Genomic DNA, 23,428 nt, shown 5'->3' with positions numbered 1-23,428 from the left:
ATCGCAACGTCAATTACGGTAATTAATCTTCCATACTTCGTGCCATTTGTTAACCATCCTTGAATTTTTTTTCTTTCATTGAAGTTTCTCGTACTCAGATGTATTTTTTTTTCGCAAATATTAAATACACGATTACAGTCGGCGGGATACATGTCGAGTATTCAAATTTAAATGTAAATTTTACTCGATATCTGTGGTCAATAAAAGGATATATGTGTATATATTTACGAAAAAATAATTGTACCTTTTTTGTATGTTAATCCAATACGACGAAACAGTACGTGATTACTAATCAAAAACTCCATCATGCGAATGCTCGTGTTATCGGTTCTATTTATCACTGTGGGAACGAAACATGGAGGTGTATCAGCGAAGGTAGACAAAGAAATCGTGTGAGACCCGAAGTAACGTCTGTCGCGAATGTCTGTCCATTATTGATGTAAATTATAAATACAATCTCGAATGTAACGAGAAAAGAAGAAAATACGTCCCGAAACGACTGAACGTTTCAACGTCGTATAATGATTTGTGGCTTGGTGCAACCCTTTGCCGCGGCTCTTTCGTTCTGTCCATCTCGAAACGATGCTCGCTTAATCACGCGCGGGAAAAAGGGAGAGATGAATTGTGAGGATAATTTATTCGGATTGCTTTATTTAATTTTTAATAAATGGAAGAAGAAATGTTAAGGAAAAGAAAGGAATGTTAATAATCAATCGAGCACAGAAATGTGGATTTATGATAAATGTATAAATTGATTCTCAAAGATGGATTCCATTGTAACGATTCCCAAACAGATTTCAGAATCGTTATGATATCAATGTCATAAATTAAATTTCGTTCGTACGCACGATGCTCCCTCGTTGAAACATTATTCTCTTTTTCTTTCATATTTTAAAAGTAATCTTTAAAATTTTTGTTGCTTCTACTCTCCATACGTAATCTTTCATACGTATATATAAGATAAAACTTTCGGTGGAAAGTAAAATCGTTCGTAAAAAAATTTAGGATGGAGAAAAATTTAAAAATTATTTTGTTAATCGGATTCTCGACCATTATTGGTTAACTTCTACGCTATTTAAAGGCCAGCCGTATAAATAAACTCATCTTTCAATCGTTTATTTTTTCTCTTTCACGAAATTACCATTTTACCTCTTATTACATAGATATTTCATAGTTAATGAATGCATTTCGCGATTGAAATTGTTGCTGGGGCGGTTCGAAGGCACGTGAAGATTCTCCTTTGAGGCGTCGTTGAAAGGAGTTGCACAAGCTTGTACACGTTTTCTCACAACAGGATTTCAAGGGGTTACACGCGTACGCGTATTTTATGACTGCCCCGTTGGAGGTGGTCGAAGGTGGAATGCTCGTATAACCGAGCCTCCACGCTCGTAACACGCATGAATATTTAAAATTGCAGCCGTTCCTCGACATTTATCGCGTTACGATGGCCACGTCACGGGCACAATGTTCTCTCAGAAACTAATCCTCCGGGCTAATGTCGAAGCGTGGAAAACGGATGGGATAAAATTACGAATCGGAATGGATCGAAACAAAACGATTTTTAACTTTTCGCTTATTAATTTCGATTCAAATCGAGATTCTTCGAATCAGAAGATTTCCTATTTCTTAGGATCGAAGGGAAGAGACGAAGCGAAGATCTCTGTCTAGAAATAAATGATATGTATATGATATGCAGGAATTTCGAAATCGTACCGATGATGGTTGGTAATCGATGTTCGCCTTGGTTCTTCGAAGCAATTTTTTTCCTCAACGCAGATTTAAAGGGAAAAAAAACGAGAAAAATTTATCGAGAAACGGACACGATACGCACACGGCGTGCAAAAATTCTTCAGATCATACCCATTATGAATAACAATCAAGATTTAGAGAATCTCTAGATCCTTTGGATCGAACTCTTTTCTTCCACTGTATATGTAAAAAGAGAAAAAAAAACAATAATAATAAAAATTCCGTCGAAAGATACGTAGAAATTTCTACATCATACCAGTCACGTGTTTGCGAAATGGAAGTTTGCCCAACTGTGTCACGAAGAGAGCCGCTCCTCTAGGGTTGTGGTTCTTTCGTGACACGGCGTACGCGCGAATAAACGATAGTGGAGTTGAAGTGGTATGGTAAAGAGTAGAGAAAGAAGGAAAAAAGAAAGAAAAAAAAAAGAAAGAGGAACGTCGTTTTACATGCCTCCGCTTTCGAATAAACGAGTGTACGTAATACGGTGTCATTATCGTCGCACGCGACGAGACTTGGCGCCATGTCGAAGTCCTGCTCCTTCGTGTTGCCACGTGTACGTAAGAAACGACTATATTGTGCCGTATAGTTATATCATGCGAGGTATATTCTCATGTATTTATGCATGTCACCATGGCTGAACAACGCGCAACATTTCCACATGTACATTCATATACATGTCACCGTGTCGTCTCTAATTGAGTTCTAATTATCGATGACCGACAAGATAGACACGGTTAGATGGATGCGTCTCGTTTTGGTTTCGATTTAACACGTGACGAATTATACGATTTAAATCGATTGCATTAACATTTTTTCCTTCTTCTTCTTCTTTTTCTTCTTTTTTTTTTATTGCCATTTTGTTGGCGCAGTGTTATATAAAAAAGAAAAAGAAAAAAAAACGGTTCTTACATAAAAGTTGTGCGAAAAAAAGAATAGAAGCGTTCTGTCATTGTTTCACATATGTAATAATTTAAAGGAAACTATAGATCGGGAATCTATGAATAATTTTGTAATAAAATATAATTGAATCTATGAATTGACCAAGAGTTTTTTCTTTCTTGAAATAATTGTTTTTTCTTTCAATGCTATTTTATTTATTTATTTATTATTATTATTTTTTAATATCTAATTTTGAAGGTTAATAATTATTTCGAACAATACATTCTTTATAAATCGGTGAATAATGTATTCAGTGATCAAAGATTAATAAGATTCTACGAATACAATCTTCGTTCATTATTCATAAAAATAGCATCGTATATAAGTCATGTTGTATAATTTCTTTTCTGCTCGTTTTCCTTTTTTTCCATTTAATTCCTCGTGCGATGGATTCAGATGCAATATTCTAATACGATTCGCCAAATCGATTATCAATGTATATTTTTTTTCTTTTTACCGAACCGAAGAAAGAAAAATTTCTTGAATCAATTAATTCAATCGCTAAATAATCATACTTTATGCAAAAAAAAAAACAATTGATATTATCTGGTAATTATCGGTGATACGCTGTTAATAAATGATCAAATTACCGTTCGTTAATCGGCTGTAATTTTAATTATTCTAGTGACATCTATTTACGTAACATTTTTACGTTTCCTTGCTTATTTCGCTGTCTCGTATAATTATTTATTCGCAATAAACTACAAATATTCTATTCTAAACTAAATTTTGTAGCCGTAAATGATTGTTAAAGACAAATTTCAGCGATAACTTAAAATCCAAGAACACTTTTATCTCTATAAAATTATTGTATAGATATCTTTCGTTTTTAAATTATTATTCAAGTTGCAAAGATTAAAATAAGATAAAAAGAAAAAGGCGCAATTTCGAAATTTATGCCCGATGATTTTGACCACGGCAACTTATCCGCAAACTCGAAAGCGATGGAAGAAAGAGTTGTTTCGTCCGGGAGAAAATCTCAAGCAGATTTAAGGGGGTAAAAAAAATAGGAAAAACCAGACTTGGCGAAAGAAAAGCCGCAGAAAACAAAGAAAGCGACCGCAGACGCGAGTTATTGGCCTGTTTACCTCTTTGCCCGCGAAATTATCCACTCGTTTGACTGGGGAATAGTCTGCGGTAACGTGGCCGAACGGAGGCCATATTGTCCGCTTAAATGCCGGAAGAAATCATCAAACTTGCCGAGACGTGTTCACCACTGGATATTAAAAGCGTATTTCTCGGTGTGAAGAACTCTCAAACTAGAAAACGACTCATTGTTACCGATGTTATATCATTTTTTTTCGTTGAAAAAAAATTAAAGAATACGCGATATTCTTGATCTATCGTAGAATTCGAAACAAATTTATTTTTTTTTTAATTTTTATTTTAATCAATTGCAATTTTGAATATCTCTCTCTTTTCTATTTTCTTCCTGTAACATCGAAAGTTGAATTTAAAGTAAAAAAAAAAAAATACTGCGTACGATACGCATGTTCATTTAATTTGTAACTTTCTACCTTTTGAAATACTGTAACAAATATCAGTATAATATTTCAATTACGAAAGTGTAAAAAGATTCATTCACCTACTGTTTACACATTAAGTTTACGTAGTTGTGGATTTCAACACATTTTCTTAGAATACTATTTTCAATTTTTTTGCGTAACATTCCTTCTCGTAAGATTTCTAACGTGATGCTAAAATTATTTACACCACTAAACTTTCACATTTCCACAAAATGACGAAACCGAACTGGAAAAAATTCTACAAAAATTACAACATAAATTTACACGTCGTCGTAAATTATCTATCAATCTATAAAACTATCTATGAAAAGAATAAAAGAAATTAATTTAATTAATCAGAAGAATAATTTCAATAAAAAATCTTGAACTTCAAAAAATTCAAATTGCAAATTATTACCAAATATATCTCTAATATTATTCGAATGAATTAAATAAAAAAAAAAAATCACAACTGTTTAAACATTCCAAAATACTCGCTAATGAAACAAATTCCGATTGATCCATTAATAACAATATCGACAACGATAGAATTTACATTTCGTATCGGCTAACGAAAATTCCACGAATTTTTCCACATTCGTTCCTTTTCCTTTTGAGAAATATTAGACGAGACGCATCCACGCAGTTTTTATCGAACGACAAGAGTGATAAATGCACGTGCACAAAGCGGATGTGCATCCGATAAGGTTGTCCCACGTGGGCCGATAAAACCAAGTCAGTTGTTTCCTCTGGCTTTAACGACGTCGCGAGTGAACGAGTGAGTCCGTACTCTGCTCACCGTGTCATTCGGTCAACGATCTCGTAAGGCGGGTTCGTGCTACGAGTGGGAGATCGGGCAAAAAGGCAAGCAACGTAAGAAAAACTCGGTCAAATGGATCGAGAGTATCGCCTACCTCGTGTGTTTTCTTTTTGCTGTCCTCCTTCTTTCACCCCTCGAGTTGTGTCTCGTTAGATTAAAGCAGAACTTGCATTCTTTCGGTTATATTTATATGCACCCGATGCCTATCCATTATCTTTCTACTCTCAAAAGTCATAGGATATTCTTCTTCTTTTTTTTCGTCTTGATTAAAAATTATCCTATCTCACGTTTCACTTTTATTCTTTTAAATTTTATATCTTTTTTTTTTTTAAGCAAAGATTAACAAGAATAAAGAGAGGCCAATACGCTTTTTCAAAAATCCGAAATCCGAATTTATTACTTCAAAATACAAGAAGATAGAACATTCGTAATTGGAGGAATTAAAATTATTATTTTGCAATGTTGTAGAAGAATTTTTTCTAGCGAATAGAAAAAAATATCAATTTACTTGATCTCCAAGAGAGGAATCCGATACAAGTATCGATATAATACAAATTACGGAGAAAGTCTTTTGAAAATCTGTTCGTACGATTGTTCGTAGAAGACTGTGAAAATATGGGTGTACGCAAAGTCATTATATAGAATGGTGTCATTAAGGGTAACTTGTTAACGACAAATGGCACTATGATCACTGGTCACGTTCTATAAATACGCACGATGACTCCTAACTGCAAGGTGTGTCTGGAGACAGGTCACCGAGAGAAAGACCTGCATCCATTTTCTTTCGATCGAGGTGTGAGCTGGCTTACCGACTTATCCTATTGTAAAACTCGAAATATCGTAAACTGCCGCTTAGAAATTTCAATAATAATGATTAATATTCTCACGATGATAAAATATATGCGTTTAATTAACAAGAAAATATTTTGAAATTAATTTATTGAAAAAAAAAAACAAAAATATTAAAATTTTTTTTAAACAAGCAACAGTTAAAATAAATACTGCCATTTTACTGAATTAATAGAAACTTCTTCATTCTTTATATAATAAAAAGGTAATAATCTTTTCTATCCAGAAAATTTTTAGAGATCAGAATCCAAAAATAGAGAAATTGCAATTTTATCTATGAGAAAGATACGTGTCCTACAAAACATTTCTTTACAACGATCGATAAGTAATTTATTATTGAATATTTCCATTGGGATTCTCTATGTTAATTTTTTTCGTTTCCATCGTATATATAGCGCACAAATGCAATTTTACACGCGCTTTTAATAACTGGAACGATCTATTTTTCGCGCTATTACGTGACAAAGCAAAGACAGACTGATTTCTATATAGGCAACGCGCGTAAACGTGATTTACACGAGGTCTGCGGAGGAATTAATCATGCGCGTAGTTTCTTGCGCTGGTCATGAATCGTGTAAATAATTCTGTCAACGTCAACCGTGCAAAAAGATGGAAAAACAAATCTAAAGTTGAATAGGCAGAGAATTTTATCTCAAGGTTGGATATATTCTAGCGAAGCATATTGCTCTGCCTCATTTTGATGTATTATAAATAATATTATTAATTTTATACGAATTTTATTCCTCAAATTACTTATTAACTTTATGACACGTATAAACAAAATTGATAATGATGTTAATAATAACGTCAACGTAACGTTTTCTTTTACAAAACTTGAACCTCTTTTTCATTCGTTCAATGCATCTCGAAAATTTTAACTATAAAAGTGATTCGATAATTAACATATTGATATAAAACTGAAATAATATTATTTTAAATAGAACAAATGTGAGATAAAAAACCATAGGACAAAATTCAGGATCGAAAGAAAGTTCGATTTTACTTATGAAAACAAGAGAAGAGCGCAGCAAGTGATAACGATAACGTAACGTGTAGAACAAGAGCCGTTAACAATATGCATAATTAAATCATCCGCGAAAATAAATTAACGTGGTTGCATTATAATAACGATTCTCGAGTATCTCTCCGGCCTTGTAGTTTAGAAGCGTGTCGTTGGTACGAATGTGCACGCGCTTCGTCACCTAGGAATGCAGAAGGAAATCCGAAGCCGCAGTCTCGTATAACGGCCTGCGTTATAACTTCACCGACCGGTGCAGAAATACGCAGTACGCTTTCGTTGCAACGAGCGTTATTCACGGGAAATAAAAAAATGGAGAATAACGTTATATATCAATTTTGATCGATTTTGAAACGAGTTGCCGCTTCAATTTTACTCGAAACGTTCGATTTGATTTGATATAAAAAGGCAAATGAATTTGAGGAGAAAAATTCTTGCAAGTTTCAAATCAAATTTGATAATTATCTAAACTGATTCAAAGCAATTTTTACTTAATACAGTATCAACTCGAAAAATCTCGCTTCGTGCGAGACCTTTTTTGACGAAATCTTTTTCCGTGCACGCGCGAATTTTGAAATTTGAATTGACAATCTAGTGTTCAATGGAGGATTGCAAGGATTCGTGTTAATAAGGAATTTACGGCTGGGCACGATGACGAATAACGATCCAACAAATTGTTTTCGATCGTGATAATAAAATAATCGGCCGATTCAATGATAATAAACACATTTCGGCAAAACGAACCGATTCGAATTTCAACCATTTCAGCTTTCTCTACATTTCACACGTTATGTAAACATCGACAATATTATACGCGTAGTATTGGCCGTCCACACAACAAGGTCATAAAATCAATTAAACGTAAAAACGAAGATGTCAAAGTTTATGCGATTGTGCCAGGAATACGTTCTTTACTAGATAGTATTACTGCTTTTCTCTATAGTTGGGCAGAATAGGAATAATAATAATAATAATCCGCGCCCGAGCCGCTTATACGGCGCGTAATTAGAAACTGCAAAACGAAATTCAATTTAAGATGAAAGAAAATAATCGGCAAAGCTCGCGGTATTGCGGTCCCCGTCCAAGATCTTGTGCAACTTTCTCTTCTGTCTGCTCGGGACACCTTGTAGAAAGCAACGGCTGTATCGACGCGGCAGGTATACACCGAAGCCAAGACCTTTGTCGGTCGGCTTAACCAGAAAGAGGGACCGTAGGGAAGCTCGAGACAAAGGGACGAACAGGGTTCGAGCCGATGGAAAGGGGGGGCCGAGGAGCGAAGAAAAAGTGACCCAGATGCTCTTGGGCCCATACATTTCAGCTCGTATTCGCCCGGGCCCAGCTACGCGACCAACCAATTGCTATACAAACAAGTTTTTTTCCTGTCGAAAAACGCTCGCCACGTTTTCCCGAATTTCCTTGAAAAAGAGGTCATAAATTTCTGTTCGCAATTGAAAAGAGACGTCGCGTTTCTAGATTCCTTTCGGAGAGATGGTCCGCTTTCAAATTTTTTTTATTCAATATATGTTGTAAACACGATGTATTATATTAATTTTTTTCTTCTTTTGCTTTTTCTTTTTTTACTATTTAGTCATTACACCGTTACTGCTAAAAATATAAAACTATAGAGAAGCGTAAAATATAAGTTTTTGCATAAATTAATTTTTATCGTAAAATGTTTATTTCTCTCCTTTCGTTTCGTATTCTTTCGAAACACCCCGTAGAGCATGGAACGAACCGTGCCATTCGACACGGAGGATAGATTTTCAACGAAAGGATGACTCGTGAACCGAATGAATCGCTGTTGCAAAACCGGCTAACCAAGTCGAGGAACGCGCGAGTACGCTCGTACTTACTTATATATACGCGTTTCTTTCTCAGACGTGGACGGTTAAAAGTCTTAACATTCACGGTGTGTAGAATGGAGGAGGAAAAGTACGGCGCGAGAAATGAGTGAGGTTGAAAAAAGGTTGGGATACGCGACGTTGGCAACGACGCAAAGGCACTTATTGCACTCTCCTCTGTGTTTCGCGGTAGTACTACTACTATTGGCACGAAAGAAGCTGGAGAAGGAGGAGAAGGCTTCGCCGACGGGTGAAGCACGTGACGTCTGGGTTCCCGCCGTTCTTTCCTCTCCGAACCGAAACACGCATACGTACACATGATCAAGATGTAAGGAGAAAGAGCTAAGGGAAACGAACAAAACTTGCTCGTTGCACAAATTTTCCTTTTCATTTCTAATTAAAATATATTATGTACGGCGTATCGTTCGATCCAATCTCATTCTTTTTCCGAATAAAAACACTCGACGAATTCTTTTGGATAAGCGAATTTATTATCAAAGAAAAATAAATCAATCGGTCTCGGATATGCCAGTTTAAATATATATTCGGTAATTGAACAACCGAAATTCGCATAATTCGACATTCCACTTGTGTTTACATCTTGCTATCTCCTTGAAATTTGAAATTCGTGATAAAAGAGAATTAAAAAAATACGAGCAATAAATCTAATAAAAAATATGCGGAAAGGAATGAATAAAAAGAAGAAACGAGAATAAAACAAGACATAAAGGAAAACGAAAAAGTCGAAGGAGTTTAAAATAGAGAAGTAGCAAAATAAAAGCAAGATGGGAAAGGTAAATTTGTATTTCTCGTAGCTGAGAGAAAGAGCGAAGAAAAGACCAAGCAGATCTGAAAGGATAGAACGCAATCTCGAAACGGTGTTAAAAAATTCATGAAAATGAATACAGCCGTCAAGCGTTGTTTATCCGTCATATTTTATCTCAACTTTGACTCGACTTTGTCTGCTGTATTTCTTAAAGAAAAAATTTCTACGATATTTAAATAACCGTACAATTTCTCCTCCTTCGCAAGTTTGTCAACGCATAAAGAATAAGAAATGGTGACAGTAGAAAACGGGTTGTCATTACCATTAATCAGACTGTTTCAATGAAAACACGTTCGAAGGCTGTATTACGCATCCGATATCGATCTCGCGTGGCATAAAGGCCATGATTATGCGTGCGAAACAACCCCGGCACAAATACACGCGCATAACCGCGGTAAGCACGATCCAAGTTTCGTTAAAAGCCTCGTGAACAGAAAGAGAGAAGAGCGGTTTATTTTTATTTTTGTCTGGCGAGCGCTAAATGAAAATGGGTCGAGGCGTCTGTGCTCATTTGCGCTCCTTCTTTTTATTTCTTTACCAAAGTGGTTCTGTTCCTGTCGCTACAAAAGGCGCGACACTACTCGAGATCGTATATACGAGGCACCGGGATGCATTATGCCTATGTATCGTACCACCCTTCCACTTTTCCCTCCCTTATCCCCTTATCGTTATTTATTTATTTTTGGAAAATTCGCGTTTGGAAACTCTTGCGCGCGAAACCCACACCGATGTGTTGTGTGGGCCACCGATTAACAAGAAAACGTTCTCCAGGGTATTTTTCGACGCTGCCGCGTGTAACGAGCAAAAAGTTTCGGCCGGTAAAAAAGGAAACTGGGATGCGTTCGTATTTGGACACCGGTCTCGTTAATATTCGCCACGTAGCGAAAGGGAACCGAGCCTCGCGGGCGTATACACACGTGAGACGCGGCTCGACGCGATGCGATTGTTAGTGGGCCAGGGCTTCGCCAAAATTCGTTGACCGAGCTTGGCCTTCGTCTCATCGTATCGGGAGAAAGAGAAAGAAGAAGAGAAAGAGAATCGGTGGAGCGAAGGAAGCGAGGCCAGATACGAGGAAAAGGACAAAAAGGGTGAAGTACTTGGTGGAGGGAGGACGAGCAGAGGCGAAAAGGAAAGGAAAGAGTGAAAGAACAAAAGGAGCAGAGCGATCTCCTTAAGAGAAATGCGTGGGAATTGAACCATGTGGCCCGAGGACTGGTTCGCGAAATATCGCATTGCGAAAGTACGTGTACACTCACAGAGAAAAGGAAGCTAAGCGTATACGTATAAAATATATATATATATATACATCGAGAGACTGAAGGGAAACTGGCGTGCATATGAAAGTTCTCGATTCTATTTATCGTTAGTTTTCATTTTAAATGAGACTTTTGTATACAACTTGAGTCAAAAGCTTAAAGAAGATCAATTTCATCATCAGTATAAACTTAAAAGAGAAATCAAAAAAAAAAAAAGAAAGAAAAAAAAATGCAGAGAATTAATTGTATCGAGAAACGCGATCATAATTAGGGCGCGCGAAAATTTCTACGATTTTCAATTATTAGAAATAAATTACAGGCGCAATATGCGTTAAAAGTAAGCGCACAATGCGCATGTATGTCAGTCGGGACAAGAACCCCGGAGTGCCGCATGACTCGTAACTACTGCTGTGAATTAACAGCTGATTTTCCGCATACAAGTAGTATTATATACGCGTTGCATTGAAATATCGTAACGAACGAGTAAATTGCTTTCAGAAACGGAAAATTTATACAAATGTTGGATTGTTTCGACAAATCGCGTCACAAGATGAAGCAAATGTAAATATTTTAATGATACTAAAAGATACAATGACTTGAATACATGTATCTTTTCCGCTAATAAATTGATAATTATTTTTATCTATGCATACATGAAATGTACGTTTTACAATTACGTCAACGAAGCTTAAAATATTAATTATTTTTAGATTTTGAATATATAAATAGATACGTACAAATTAGTCGATAATTATTTGAAAAATATTTTCTATACGATTTAAAATTCTTCAACTTTGACTCGATATCAAACTATTTCTTTGAACATTATATTAGCTCACTCGAGCGTCATCGATATAACACATATTTCTACATTATCTATTCAAAATATCAGGTAACGAACCATATGCGCTTGGATGGAAAGAATTATCGGCGCTCAAAAATTTATCGAACAAATTACAATGTACAAAAATGAAGGAACGAAAAAATCTTTTCTAAAAGATAAAGCCGTCGTAGGTTTAAAAAGTTGAAAAGAAAATTTAAATTTTTAAAACGAGATGCATAAATCACAAGCTTTGCTGAAATGTAAAAAAACATACATACATATATATATATTCATCGCGATAATTAACAACGAAACAAATCTTCGTTTCTGTACTTGCACTCCGTATAACAACAATAAGTTTAAATCAAAAGGGAAAGAAGAGAGATAGAGAGAGAGGCGAACGTAGGGAGGGAGAGGCAAGAGAGTTCATCGTGTATCTTCCAATTAAACGATAACAGGCGTCAGCTGATATTTGCAACGTCATAGAGAAGCAACCGTATAAGGGCAAACTAAAGCGGTCAGTGTCACACGGTGTGGACTATGGGCGAGACAAACGATTAAAGCACCGACATGACTAGGCATACGAGGCGGATCGAGCGGGTCTAGTTTAACGGCGTGGGATCGGCCGACGACTTTCACATGCTAAAATTAGTCGGACAACGCCGCGCGACAATTCGTAAAAGCCGCCGCCGCCTAACCCGCCGTTGTCGGCATTGCGTAATATTCTAGTACATTCACGCGAAAACGATCGGGCTTTATTGGCGAATTCACCTTACCAAAGAGAAACAGGTTACCGTTTCCGGTCCACGTGTTAACCTTAGTAGGAGCGACATCCTGTTAAGGACACATCGTCAGCCGCTAACGTGACCGTACGCGGCGAAACATTACGCCCATAAAATAAATTATTCTCGCCTTAACGGTACCTAATGAGATCGTTTATTGCTCGAATATATGCAATAAACTATACCTATGTTTTTTTCCTTGATTTTCCTTGAAAATGATATGAACGTGAGTTTCCCAACAACTGTTGTAAATAATCGATTTAAATGTATGTATATATACTTTCTGAACATTATATTTTTTAGAGAAAAAATATATACTTGCGATAGAATCTAATATCTAATACCTGATGGTCGTAAAATCTGTCTTACTGAAAAACAAAAAAAATATTGCATATACAATAATATCGAGTCAACTTCATTCTAGATCAATTATTCATTTCTCATTCGTTATTGGTTATTAACAGCGATGATTTTATTTTTATTATTGATATTAAGTATCTTTGATCGAGCGCAATAGCATGGAATGAATAAATTAAATTGTTAAATTGTTAAACAAACAATTTTTCTTTTTCGTCGTCTCATTGTCTCATCAAACACGTACCATTCAGAATGACGAATGAAAGAATGTATCGGATGAATGAAGTGTTGCAGAATAGTATTATTTAAAAACCGTACATCACTCGTGCAGTATGTAGTATGCTCATTGTCAATCTTAATCACGTGCAAAAAGTACAGCATAAGAATAATTTTTTATACGCATTGCACATTTTGCATTCAATCGGATTAGTCGTTCTAATAGAGGAAAAAAATGTTATATTGGAATTAGTTGCGAATGATTAAAAAGAAGGAGAAACGAAAGATAAAATAAAAATAAAGAAAAAATTGAAGGAAGAAAATTATTTATAAATATCAACTTCTTCCTTTTTGTACGTGCAAATGATGGCTAGTATGACTACTGATTCGAGAAATTAACTCTTTGAATTCATTCTATATTTATAATAGTGCTATCTAAAGGGATTGGTCAAACATTCAATAATCATTACGAATTCAAAGAATCAATGAATTATTTTGATGAGGTAAGCCAAAAAGAGATGATGTACAAGCCGAAGATTAATTCTTCCTCCAGCACAGGTAACTTATTGGAGGAAGCGTAACAGATATCGCGTTTGATGGTAAAGCTTCTAAAACTACTGAAAGATGATGATGATGATATATGCGTTCGTTTGGAAAAACCTACACCGATCATAAACTAAATCAATCATACACTCTTCTCCATCCTATGAAAAATATCCTAAATTAACTTTTATTCTGTTCAGACAATTCGATTTTGATCGAACATTTCAAAGTTTATAGGAATTCAAAGTTTGCTTCTCATGCCAAAATATTCTCATAAATTCGTTATCAAATTCGAAACGAGAAAACGATGATGATGATGAACTTTGTACAAGGATGATTCCCGATAGCAGAATAATTGTAGGTTATCGAACGAGAGGGAATACAATGGCGACCACTTACCTTGGAAAGTTTTTCGCCCTCGTGGTGCGGCAGCAACGTCCTCAGCGATTGGAAACCGGCGTTAATACTTTGCATCCGACGTCGTTCATTGCTGTTGGCGATTTCTCGCCGCATACGCTTCTCCTGCTCCATGTGGCTTCGCGGTGTCACACGGCCGACGTTGCTGGTACTATTGCCGTTGCTCAGCGCAACGTTTTGACCAGCAACACGGCGAGATACTGCGCCGTTGCTCTTCGATTGCTGTTGCTGTTGCTCTTGCGAATCAACGACCTCGGCGATCGTCACGCTCGTGGCCACCGAGCCCTCCTCCACTGTTCCAATGCTTCTGCAAAAATATTCATTATATAATATATGTAGAAATTAATACACAATAAAGTATAATAACAAGTATCGGATGGAAAATCTGTCATTCTGCGAACATCGTAATGAACACATTCGTTTGATGGCGCGCAACAAGCGCCGGTTGCAGTCTCTCGAAAAAAAGAAACGTTTTGGCGTGGCAACCAAAGAGATACAAAATCAAAGAGGACACTGACACCGACATCTCTCTCCGTATGCGCCCCATATGACGCACATCCACGTTTCGCCGAGTTTTGTGGTGGCTCTGAATATTTGATTTACCAAGTAGATACCAAAGTGAGATACCGCGCAGAAACGGACGCGCAGGCGGAAATATATAAAAAAAAAAAAAAAAAAAAGGTTGTCTGTCTGGATCCAAGGGCTTTCAAGAAAATTGAAAGCGTCTACCAGTTTGTATCACGTTGTTTCAACTACATGGAAGCCACGGATTTATCGACAGTTAAATTCGCGGTCAATGAAGCGAGACGTCATTGTCGCTCTGTGGTTACAGTTTCAAAGGTTCTGCTAAGCCTGCACGCAATGCCACGCCACGTAAAATTATTCCTATGTTTCCTTGCACAATCTCTTTCTTTTTTAAATTCTTTTTACAAGCCTGTGCAAACGTGTTACGAAAATTTCTACACACGTGTGTGTGTATGTGTGTGTGTATTTCAATGTCAACGTTTCATGTTTCGCAATGATTTGCCGAGATTAAAATATTCCTTTTCCAATGTTTTTCCAACAATAGGTATACAAGAAAAATAATTAAACGAGATTGTAGATATCCGAGACAATGTTGGCTGAGAATTTTTTTATATCTGCATAAAAATAAATATAATTTGCATTTATATAATAAATTATAATCTTTTTCATTTATTTAAATGTGACAAAGAATAATTGCAATGTTAGAAGAGTTTGATTCACGTATCCTTACAAAAGTTTGAAATGAGAAGAAATATAAATAAATATCTTTGATTTCGTTTATCAAATTCATGAATTATTAATGAAAGGGAGATACACATTCGAGGAAAAATAACAATTGAACGAAACGATGTACCATTGCAGTAGTAAACGAAGAGATGAACGTTTCTCCGAAGAAACGATGGCAGAAGAATGGAAAAGAAGGAGAACGAGAAATAAGTGATGCAGCCTCCACTATGAAACATCTGGTAAAATTACACGGAGACGTGGCGGAGACGATAGAGAGAAAGAGAAAAGAGGGAAAAGATTGGAATGGCGGATGTGAGATGAGTCAGCAGGGAAAGACCGTGACCTTGTGCCCTGCTCTCTGAAACATTCGTTCAGCGCGTGCCGATAATAGAAGTGGAATATATCCATATGTATATACGTGTAATATAAAGAAAATTGTGTGAGTGCGCATACCATACGCATAACGTAACGAAATGATAATTTTATAAAAATAAAAAGGATTCGTAAAATCAGAACGCGATCTTATCTTGATACTTAATATCGTACTATATCTCAATTGGATTTACATCATTGGTACGATTGTCACGAAATAATTTAAATGAAAATAATTGAAGAAAATATATTATACGTGTGCAAGATGTTTCGAGATATAAGAATTGCATAAGAATAATCTACAAATAAAATGTTATATATATGAACGTAAAGCTCGAGAGAATATAAACGAGTTGATCAACGCCTGATGAAGTCATTGGACTTCCTACAGGATATGGAATAATAACACGTGGTCCATGCTGCGGAATTCCACATGGTACTCTCCCATCGAGTGGTTACATTAGATCAGCTGGTACGCCGACGGCTTACTGGCTGGATGGTTGGCTGCTGTGACGTCAGCTCGTTCGTCGGATACCCGCTGAGTTCTCTCGGATCAGTCCCGTAGAAGTAGGTCGACTAAGTAGGTGGCTACCTTCCTTTTCATCGTAGATCTACATATATATATACACACACCTGCATTAACATGTATTGTTCTTTCAAAAGAAGATTCATCCGGTTAACGAGCCGTTGCTAATAGATACGAAAATTTCAGATCCGCGTCGCCCACGCTGCTCGAAGCTTAGAACACCATCGTCGCTATCGTCATCCGAAAAGAATGTCGGTCTCTGAACGAAGGAATCGTTTGTCGCTCTTGTACGATCTACCTCAAAATAATCTATGACGTTCTTTTTTTCCTTTTTTTTTTTTTTTTAAGTTAAGAAGATTATTCCGACTTTAAGTCGACGATATATTTTCTATGAAACTCGAGTATCATGCATGTTCATTGAACAAACGTTATCGTATCAGATAATAGTGGCGACGTTGAAATTGAATGACTTTTTCCAAGAGATTATTCCCGGATGCTGGAAAATTTGAAAAGTGAGAAATCACGAAACTGAATTTCAAAAATTTCGATAGAATTTGTTTTGCAATTGTTATATAAGAGATGTATGTATTGACTAATATTATTATATTATCATTATTGAGCTAATATTTTGAAAACTTGGAATTACGTAACTATACCACTCCAATTCGATATTTTTTTCTTGAACGTATGCTTAACGTATACGTAATGTTAAAAAAATGCGCAGAAAAATCAAATTTGCACGAAATCACAACGAAAGGCCAGAATCAAATTCAACAATATCATTAATAAATATACATATAGTATCGCGTAAAGATAAAAGAAATTTCCGATATAAATCATCAAAGATACGTCCAGTCTCCCGTTGATCGTTCGAAACGAGAAGAACATAGGCACGGAGGCGTGCGAATGTTTTCACGCGGCATACGTGCAGACGCGGGCGCGCGAGCGCGCGCGCGAAAAAACACAGCTAAATACGCCGCGGAATTGCGCCTATATACGCGCACACGGATGTTCGAATCTGGTGCCACGTCCGCGTTCCGCGTGTGTGTCGGTGCTCTCGCGCACGCGCGCGGCTGTGTATTAGTGAGAGAGCCGCGAGAGAGAGAGACATGCGGATTGTGCGGTTGTGTGTCGGCGACGCGCCGCTCTCGGTCGGCTCGCGTGAGTCACCAACAGCTGATGGCTGGCGCCACTCAGCTGGTTGTTACCGGTGCCTTCGCACGAGCCTCGCTATCTCTGGCTGCCTATCAGCTGCGAGCAACTAGGAAAACGACCGGAAAGGACGTCTTGTCGAGCTCTATAAAAAAACCAGAGAGAAAAAGTGCCGTGGTTACGCGACGGCGTCTACGATGGCGTTGGCGTTCCTTCGAGCCTTCCAACCTGATCGCCTTGTCGGGTATAAATGAAACACGTAGTCGAAACACGCACCAAGAAGATTACACGCTTCCGTTTCACTTCAGATTCTATACCCGATCGAGTAATTCCCCGGGTGGAAATATTTAGGTATACGTGTACGCGACGCGCAACGTTCTGTCGTATAACGGAAAAGGTCAAGGTTCATTGAAAAGTTGAGTAAATTCGTACCGTTTGAGAATCTTGGCCGTTTCATTCATCGCTTTGAATACGGTTCATAGAGTACTTTGGTTATTTTAGGATCTATCTGTTCCACGATTGCTGGATGCAACGATCCGATGTTACGCCATTTGTTTGTCGATATACGCGTACACTGATCTTGCACGATTAATTTTGATGTTTCGAGTGCTAAGATTGGATTTTGATACGCGATCGAGATTATCGTACATGTACGATTTGTTATTTTATAATTAAAAAAGTTTTACGTCATGCAAATTTTAATACATAATCCGTTTTCTATCCGTTAATATTATGTTTACGTTTCTATAACATTTTATTTATTTTCAACATTATATAATTCTCTTTTTACTTTGAGTATGTGTCAACAACTATCCTATTACCATAAATAAAATCATAATATTTTTTCTTATCTTTTTTTTTTTTCCTTATCCATACAAGTTTTTTGTAAAAGAAAAAAAGAGGAAAAAAATTCAATAAAGAATTTTTTATGCGTATATTATACCTTGAAATAAATCTAAAGATAAGATATATAATTAAACTCATAAAAAAATATATAAAATAAGAAAAGATAAATAAAAGGAAAAAAAAAGAAAAATATATATTTCTTCGATCAAACCTAAAATAAAAGCATCAAAATAATAAAATTTTGAATTTTTTTTAAGTCACCCGGTATACATATCCAAGGCTAAGTTTAGGTAGAACAGGGGAACTGCACGGCGTTCTTCGAATGGTCGTGAAACAGACTTGTATAGGTGCCTCTACCTACTATCTGCGCATTTATGTGCGTCTGTTCGTTTACGTTGGGGTTTGGACACCCTAGCCAACTACCCAACCTCGGAAACCTCCCTACCTCCCAACCTTCCTATGAACGAAGCCTATCAGACGCACTGCGGAGACCTATCTTCTTTTTTTTCTTTCCCCTTTTATTTTATTTCTCTTACACCGTCGATTAATCTCTCTTCAATTTTTTTCGTCTCGTGTCTTAACAAGAAAAATTTAATATAATGATATGAATATAATACGTGTGAAGCATGACACTTGAAAATATACAAATATTGAAGACATAAATAAATTTTAAAGAGAAAATATATAATAGAAATATTAAATAAATACTCGTACTCGAATTTTGATATTATACGAATACGAATTGATATGAATTAAAATGAATGCATTTTTTTTTTTAAATATATTTGAAGACGAAACGAATTTTTTGTTCTGTCATAAGTTTGATAATGTGAATTCAATTCAAAGATTAATCATTTTGTATTCGATTTGTTCAATTACAAGTTAGTTAGGAAGATATTTGAGCAAAGTGGTTTCAGAGAAAAAAATAGGAGCAAATAAGCGTAAAGATTGCTGCCAGCAGCAGCTGTTATACGAGAATTTTTCTGGAAACGGAACTGTCGACGACAGATGTTAACAGGATCAAGAACAAACCCCGAAATGGACTGGTATAAGCCATGACTTCTCTTTATTCTAGATTCTTTCTTTTAATATCTCAGTAATCGTAAATCTTAATTAAACCCGCGTTTTCTTAAATTTCAATGATTAATTATTTGCATTTAATTAAATTTTAACAATTTTTACAATTATATTAAATTCGGAATGAACTTTTCTTAATTTGAATATTTGTTACAATTACAACACTACATAAGAACTACTCTGAATCACATTCTAATACAACTATTTATTTGCATATTACGTATATATTATCTTTCAATATCACACTTTATTATTTTTTTCCAAAATTGTTTTCGAATTTAATTTACCAATTTTATCAATGAAGATAAAAAATAATAATTATATACAAAATCTCGAATTAGAAGATATCGTTACATAAATAAGAAGATAGAAAAGAGATCGGGTTACAAAAGTGCGACGAACAAAACAAGAGGGGAAAAATGGGGGCCAATTTCGCGAATGTCTTTGCCAGAGTAAGGATGCCCGCTGTCGTATTAGCTCACACGGGATGAAATGAAGAACGAGAATGGGAATGAGATTGGGAACGGCCAGGCATATATTTAGCTATGTGACGTAAGGCACAGGCCAACGGGCGCCACGTTGAGTCTACATGAGTCTCTTCTTCTCATCTTCCTATTCCTCTTCTTCGTTTATTCGAGTCTTTGCAGCGTCGTATCGCTGTCTATACCCGCGAAATGTGTATCGATTCAAATCGATTTTTTATTTTTATCGTTTAATCTTTTATTTGGGAAGAAAAAACAGGACAGTTTTCATTGTGAAATATATCGATGGTTATATAAATTTTTTTTTTTATTTTCTAAATGACAAAGCTATAAAGAAATTCGTACATTATACATGTTGAAATTGAAATTGAATATATTATTGAATTGATATTGAATATATGTATAAATGTATGACACATATATAATATTAATATATTCGTAAGATACCCTTTGGAGAATCGATTTTAGAAGTCAAGACAAACACAAACGATGATATGTAAAAATGTCGATTGAAGCTTATTTATTAAGTTATAAACAATTTAAGTTTCCATTAGATGAAGCGAGACAGAAACAACAGTGATATGACGAAGATAGAACTGTCTAAAGTCCTATGAATATACCAACACCCATGTATATTAACATGATATAATATTTTCAATATTTATAGATATTGATCTATGTGCGGTCTCGGAAAACAGATTAAAAATATCACAGTAAAAGTATATTGAAAATATTATTGTAAATATTTTTAATAATATTATATTATCAATCTCGTACAAGACCTTTAAGAAAGTGTTGGATGCAAATTCTATAAATGCAAATATATTTTAGTTTGATAATTTGATAAGAATAAATATCTTATTTAATTTATTATGATAAATAGAAAATATATGCGATTGATTTTGTAGGAACTTTGAAAATACTGTTTTTTAATACAAGATATGTTTTTTTTCTGAAATGAATATTTGCCAAAAAGTTTGTTTTAAAATGATGCAATCTAATTTACACGCAATATACGTTTTAAAATAAATTAAAGAGTTTACAAGTTTGAGTTAAAAATCCTTTTGAATTAAAATATATGAATAATAAAATAGTAAACTACATTTATCAAAGTTGTTAAAAATAAAGTATTGAATAACTAAATGTTATATTGATTGGCACGACACTTTATGCAAGTCAACATGCAATAAATGTATGATAAATTGCAATTTGGTACAACGTATATACGGATACAGTCAGGTATTTGTGACTAATACAAACGAAGATTATTTAATTATACTTGTATTATTTCGTAATATGACGCAACATTATCCGTAGATAGCAGTAGTCAGAAATAAAACGTGAGCTCGACAAATTTGTATTCGATTATATTTGTGATAATTTTTCATCTATCGTTTAAATTTGTTAAAAAAAATAGATTATATTCGCAAAATGAAAAAATTTATTTCAACGAATAAAAATAAAAAAAGAAGAAAACATAATTGTGTTAACAAAATTTTTCATAATCATCAATAAATATATTATATAATTATGTAGAAAAAATTCTTTTTAAATAGAAATAAATACTTTCAAGAGAAATTATTCAGATAAAAATAATCATTATTATATTCTTAAAAATAATAAAACAGATTCTAAAATTTTGATCGAACTTTCCACAATATCTTTTTTCGTATCTTTTAACCAAAATAAAACTATACATATGTATGTGCAGTTAATTTTTATGCGGAATCAAAAATGTTCAAACAACATTCAAAAATGACATAAATTATTCGGACGAATTAATTAGAATATCGATATTCTTCTTTAAATGTATATACAGTTAATTAACTAGTGTAACACTTGCCACAAAAACAATGATAATTTATATTAATGATGATTGGAATGTAAGTGCTTTGATGCGTGAAACTGTGCAAGTCGATCAACTCTTGAATTTTAATTGCAACTATCAATTATTGATAGATATTTTCATATCACTTCATAAAAAGAATATTTTCATTTATTTTCGTTATATATTCTGTTTTATTTTTTCAATTTAAATAATATCGAATTTGAATATTTTTTCAAATAAATATAAATTTTTATTGCAAAAATTAAACGATTTTTTTTCATTCGTTTGAAATTCGAAGAGGATTGAAGAGAATTGAATCGAAGGAAAAATATGAGATGAAAAATTTATTGAAATTCAGAACTATTCTAAAGGATAAGAAAAGTTAATAATGTTTTTCTCCGTATAAATTTTAAAGAAACGAACACATTACGATCCGTTTAAATCTTCCTTTCAGAATTTTGAACCATTGAAGGTATCATCGAAGATCCACGAATAAAGAAGCAACTGAATGTTCGTTTCATATTCTATAGTTAAAAATTCAGGTAGTTGCGATCTATAGGGATAAATATCTTTTTACAAAGAATCAATGGGTCAGCTGAATACACGGAAATGATCTTAAGCTAATCTTTGAATGTTCGAATGGTACCGAGATGATATCGATTTTGAAAAAATTTGGTAGTTTTATCATCGTTTTTATAATCTTTTTACATGCTGGAATTAATTCAAGAATTTTAGATATATTAATAATTAATTTATAAAACAGGATTTTATTTGAAATAAAATATTCAATAAAGAATTAGAGAGAACACATAAACTTATTCATAAATAAAAAGAAATTATTATATATAGATATACAAAATTGATTTTTTACTCAATTTGTTTTTTACTCGAAGATGAGATTATCAAGCTACAATAGGTACGGGGGGGGAGAAGGAGAAGGAGAAAGAGAAGGAGAAGAAGAAAGAAGAAAGAAGAAAGAAGAAAGAAGGAAAAGCGTCAGACAGAGGCATTATTCCCGTCTGAGGTTGGTCCCTTTGACTTTATCCATGAGTAATACTCACATACACATGTGCATGTAATATGAATTTGCGGTGCACAGTGGGTATGTGGAGCGTAAGAGGTCAACAGAGAAACCATTGTTGTCTGCTGGCAAGCTCCAGAACTGGAAGGCGTTTCAAGATTGTACAGACCATTTTCGTAGTTTAACTGTCTGCCATGGTAAGATAAAAATTCAAAGGATTCAAAAAAAAAAAGAAAAGAACATCATTGTATTTGCAAGAGAACACCATAAAAGTCGATTAAATTAAAAATATTATATTTATCTTCGTATGATAATTTCATTTTAATTATTAATTTTTATAGATTCGTCAATCTATTTTAATAATAGCATTTTTTTTTATTTAATGATTTTTCATGTGAGGGATACGAGAAAAATATGGGAATCAATATCAGGGCATGTTCAACCGACTTAACCCTTAAGGCCGCAAGTACAGACAGATAACGAGATTTTCAAATATGCACAGTTGCAGCAAGTGTTAAGTCCATTCCTAGACGAGGCCAGCCAAGTGCTGAGATTTTGCAGTGCAATGACGGGACGCGTCATCGTGATTTTTTTTTATTTACAAACCAGAAGAACAGCATTATTATTATTTCATAGTAAAATCTATTCAGACGGAAGAATTGGAATCATATGTGCGTTATTTTTTTTATTCTAAAAATGCATCGCAGAAATCTATGGATAAATATTAATGAACATCGCAGTTTGTAATTAAATTTTTATTACAAATTATTGAAAATTTTGGACTTAATTATTATTGAAAATCTTATATAATAATCTTTAAAATTTTATGAAAATTTCATTTGATATGATTATTTCAATTTTTCATTATTTTTTCAATTTTAATTTAATCATGTTATTCTAAAATCTGTTAAAATATTCCAAATAAATATTTG

The 23,428-nt window shown here is 34.6% G+C and overlaps 1 protein-coding gene and 1 long non-coding RNA gene across 3 annotated transcripts in view; one reads left to right on the top strand and one right to left on the bottom strand.

Moving 5' to 3' along the window:
- The window catches only part of LOC107994985 (helix-loop-helix protein 11), a 136,877-nt gene that overhangs the window by 106,637 nt on the left and 6,812 nt on the right, over positions 1-23,428 (bottom strand). Inside the window, exon 2 of one of the 2 annotated variants that reach the window (XM_017052192.3) lies at positions 13,924-14,248. In XM_017052192.3, coding sequence (XP_016907681.1) covers positions 13,924-14,248 — 325 coding nt within the window. The remainder of the gene's footprint in view (positions 1-13,923; positions 14,249-23,428) is intronic. The other variant, XM_028665337.2, reaches the window with a different exon arrangement.
- LOC133666941 (uncharacterized) lies at positions 15,934-18,652 on the top strand. Its single transcript, XR_009831849.1, has 2 exons — positions 15,934-16,144; positions 16,277-18,652. It is a non-coding gene; the product is annotated as an uncharacterized LOC133666941 (long non-coding RNA).

Source organism: Apis cerana, linkage group LG1, assembly GCF_029169275.1.
Source record: "Apis cerana isolate GH-2021 linkage group LG1, AcerK_1.0, whole genome shotgun sequence".
NCBI classification, from domain to species: Eukaryota; Metazoa; Arthropoda; class Insecta; order Hymenoptera; family Apidae; genus Apis; species Apis cerana.
The sequence above is the reverse complement of the archived record's forward strand: the minus strand, read 5'-3'. Positions and strand labels throughout refer to the sequence as shown.